Here is a 4,151-nt window from a genome sequence, read left to right on the forward strand (position 1 = left end):
CATCTTTTTTGATAGAAATTTAAATTTTGATTTACCATACCGTGGAGAACTAGTTTCTTTTACTATAAATTGTTATCAGGGAGTTAAATAACAGCAGTGTTATCATATCATAACTATATATAAAATTATAGATATAGATTATAGATATAGATATGATCAAATCGTTTAAATTCCCTTTGTTACAGACTTTTTTTTTGTTGCCATAACTCAAATAACTATGTATATATATTTCCATTGCCTTGTATGGGAAAAAGGAATATATATATAAATATATATATTGCCATATGTGTGTGCTGTAATTTTTCCGATAATTATCTCCGAGTCAGTATTTTGATTTACAGAGACAATGGGGAGGTTGGGAGTTTGACGAAGTTGGAAAGAGAGCTGAATTGATGCTAAAAATACGAATATGAAATCCCTAATTTAAGAATTGAGAAGTCGAACTTTTCTCTATATTTGAAAAAGTTTGAAACCGAAATGATGTGCCATCCTGATCCCCAATCCTTCCTTCTATTTTTGTGTTGTTTGTTCCACATGGACGTTTCTATATAAAAAATGTCTCTTTCTCTTCTCCAGTAGGTTTTAGCGCTTTGTATCTCTGCATCAACAACCAAAAAAACAAAGGAAGAATTTAGAGTTGTATCACTGTGGTAACTCAATCATGAAAGGCGAAGCTATGGACACTGCAATGAAATATCCAGGCGAACTCACCCCAAGGGTCGTCCTCACTTGCGTCCTTGCAGCCACGGGTGGTTTAATCTTTGGTTATGATCATGGGGTTTCTGGTAAATGATTCAACCCCCTTTTTACTGTTTACCACTTTCATTTTACTCACTACACTTGGATGCTCATTCCTTGTGTTTATCCAGTCAATGAATTTCGCATCTCTGTTTTAATGTATCCTCTGTTTGATGAAATGTCTAAATGAACACAATTTCCCCTTCTTTAATTAATTTCTGCTGTAGAAGATGTGTAGTTATCTGAATTTTGGTGTGTCGCCGGAGGGATGAAATTTCTGATGTGGGGTCGTTTTATTTTTTCTTGTAGGTGGAGTTACGTCTATGGATTCCTTCCTTGAGAAATTCTTTCCATCTGTATACGAACGAGAGTCTAACATGAAAGCTTCGTCGAATCAATACTGTAAATTCAATAGTCAGATCCTGACGCTGTTCACGTCTTCTTTGTATCTGACTGCTCTAATTTCCGGTCTTGGTGCATCCACGATCACACGAAAGCTAGGAAGGCGTGCGACTATGATGATTGGCGGCGTCTTCTTTGTCACAGGCGCATTGCTCAATGGATTAGCCATCCGCATGTGGATGCTTATTGTCGGTCGGATGTTACTTGGTTTTGGTATTGGATGTGCCAATCAGGTAATAATCTGACTTAGCTTCTGGGTCTGATTCTGCTGCAATATGGTGCTACCTGAACGGCTTGATTATTGTTATTTGATTCTTAATTTACATTCTGTTTTATTTTCAGTCTGTGCCCATCTACGTCTCTGAGATGGCTCCTTACAAGTACCGAGGAGCTTTAAACATGTGTTTCCAATTATCTATAACTATCGGCATCTTTGGTGCCAACCTTGTGAACTACTACTTTGCCAAAATATTGAATGGTCAAGGATGGCGTTTGAGCTTAGGGCTAGGAGCAGTCCCTGCTATTATTTTCCTTGTGGGGTCCCTTTTCCTTCCCGATTCACCAAGCTCTCTTGTTGAACGTGACCGTCTTGAAGAAGCCAAACAACAGCTCATAAAACTCCGTGGTACACCTAACATTGATGCAGAATTTAATGATCTAGTTGCTGCTAGAGAGGCCTCAAAGCAGGTGAAACACCCTTGGGCAACCTTGAGGAAGAGGAAGTATAGGCCTCAGCTTGTGATGGCAATATTAATTCCCTTCTTCCAGCAATTCACTGGCCTGAACGTGATCACATTCTATGCTCCCATCTTGTTCAGATCAATTGGCTTTGGAAGCACTGCTTCACTCATGTCTGCTGTGATCATAGGCAGTGTTAAACCTGTCTCAACATTGATTTCAATTCTTGTCGTAGATAAATTTGGAAGAAGAACTCTCTTCCTTGAAGGTGGTCTTCAAATGTTAGTTTGTCAGGTAAATCAAACAAAACTTTTCCACCTTGTCTCCTTCTTAAATCTTATTCCATATCTCACTGGTTATTTCAGTTAGATGCTTATAAGCATATATATCATCTATGTTTTGGTCACAGATTATCATGGCAATTGCTATTGGTGTTGAATTTGGCACAACTGGGAACCCTGGAAAGTTGCCTCAGTGGTATTCATTTGTGGTTGTCGCTGTAATTTGTGTTTATGTGGCTGGTTTTGCCTGGTCTTGGGGTCCTCTAGGATGGTTGGTGCCCAGTGAAGTTTTTTCTCTTGAAGTAAGGCCTGCTGCTCAGAGTCTCACAGTTGCTGTGAACATGATCAGCACCTTCCTAATTGCTCAGTTATTCACATTAATGTTGTGTCACCTGAAATTCGGGCTGTTCATATTCTTCGGTTGTTTCGTCGTGATCATGACGACTTTCGTGTACAAGTTGGTGCCAGAGACTAAGGGTATTCCGATAGAAGAAATGTCCAGAATTTGGGAGGATCATCCCTTTTGGGGTAGATTTGTCCGGTCAAGTGATGAAGGCACTGATAACTACAAGGGCATTTCTAAATGATAGCTTGTTCATTGGGTTATGTTTCATGTCAAAAATTTGTGGTGCAGTTATGAATGAATTTGAAAACTTCTTTATCTCAAGATTAATTCTCTTCGTAATGCACAAGCTTTCCAGTTCATTATGGCAATTGGTTTGTTCAACTTGCTTAGGATCAACTATGAGATCAAGTTATAAGCCAACGGAGTAAATCAGGGTTCCATTCAGTCTCACCTTCAAATGACAAAACCAATGAATAGCTTATTATCTAAATCAATATGTATTAATAATATTTTACACTCACCAATGACTAGGCATTATGAAGAGTTCCTGGTAAAAACCTTTGGTTTTTAAATATTCTTCCTTAACGGGCTGTGAGGATTAATTATAAGATTCTATAATCTTTATAGCCTAAAAATATGCAGCAAGTTATTGCTATAGATTATCTTAGAGGCCTCATTGTTAATTTGAGAAGTTAAATGGCTATTGAAATCTCAATTATGACACCAAAATTGTTTAATTTCTGTATGAGACCAACTATATTATAAAAGCTCTAACTCAACGCTTTTATCTATGAAAGTGAAGTATTAGAATTTATTGATTATAAAACCTTGATAGACGATTTCGGTAGTCCAAAAGGTTAGAAAAACGATACAAGGATTGATGATGATTACTTTGGCACAATAAATTTTTCAAATGGTTTTGCCTAAACCCTGAAATTATGCAACCCATCAACAAATTAGGCACCTAAACAATGGGCAGTCACATGGAAGTTTGACATGGGTTGTTGATAAAATAAATGACCGATAGAGAGTTCTGACTTGACATACATGAGAGATAATCCATTGTCATTACACACACACTACTATAGTTTAGACTTTGGCATTCCATCGTACTACTTCTGGTTCTTAATATAAAACCCTATTTAATTTTTATTTTGGTTTTAAATATAAGACTCCAATCCATTTTGTCTCTCATATTTATGTATTTTTTTCCCAGGTAGTCCTTCTAATAATTCTAGTTCTAGCTAATATAGTTGATTAGTAAGGATATTTTAGGAAAGACAACACATATTTATTACAAATAACTAATTTAACTTTTTTTTAATCTCCTCAAATTAGCCAACTGGGTGTTATAATTAGGACCGGAGGTAGTACGTGAAAAATTGAAACAAAGTCAAAAGCTGCTTGAACTTTCTTTGGATTAAAAAATGCAACAGAATTTGACTTCCCTGGTTGAGCTGCATACTTGCCGATAATTAAGCAATTAAGCAAAAGTAGATTCTCAAATAATGAGAATTACCAAACCAATCCAAACCCCAACTATGATACATTGACTATTATCTCTTATATTAATTCTAAATATAAAATCTCGATCTACTTTATTTAAAATATTTATAATTTTTACTAAATTATCTTTATTAACTGTATATAGTAAGAAAATTTTTATAAAGAAATTTTTACAATGCACATGGTTTGAAAGGATATTA

The 4,151-nt window shown here is 35.9% G+C and overlaps 1 protein-coding gene across 1 annotated transcript; it reads left to right on the forward strand.

Moving 5' to 3' along the window:
- The first annotated feature begins 581 nt into the window (after positions 1 to 581).
- LOC114720404 (sugar transport protein 1-like) lies at positions 582 to 2,805 on the forward strand. The gene is made up of 4 exons (XM_028906048.1): positions 582 to 785; positions 1,048 to 1,373; positions 1,483 to 2,112; positions 2,228 to 2,805. Exons 1-4 carry the CDS (start codon positions 662 to 664, stop codon positions 2,684 to 2,686), a joined length of 1,539 nt encoding a protein of 512 aa, XP_028761881.1. The 5' UTR covers positions 582 to 661; the 3' UTR covers positions 2,687 to 2,805.
- The last annotated feature ends 1,346 nt before the right edge of the window (positions 2,806 to 4,151 follow it).

This window comes from Neltuma alba, unplaced genomic scaffold (genome assembly GCF_004799145.2).
Source record: "Neltuma alba isolate B1F8T4 unplaced genomic scaffold, ASM479914v2 tig00011982_pilon, whole genome shotgun sequence".
Classification (NCBI taxonomy): domain Eukaryota; kingdom Viridiplantae; phylum Streptophyta; class Magnoliopsida; order Fabales; family Fabaceae; genus Neltuma; species Neltuma alba.

Coding starts and splice junctions, on each gene's coding strand:
- LOC114720404 (XM_028906048.1), top strand. CDS start 662: ATGAAAGGCGAAGCTATGGACACTGCAATGAAATATCCAGGCGAACTC. Junction 786..1,047: donor TTATGATCATGGGGTTTCTG/GTAAATGATTCA, acceptor TTTTTCTTGTAG/GTGGAGTTACGTCTATGGAT. Junction 2,113..2,227: donor TTCAAATGTTAGTTTGTCAG/GTAAATCAAACA, acceptor TTTTGGTCACAG/ATTATCATGGCAATTGCTAT.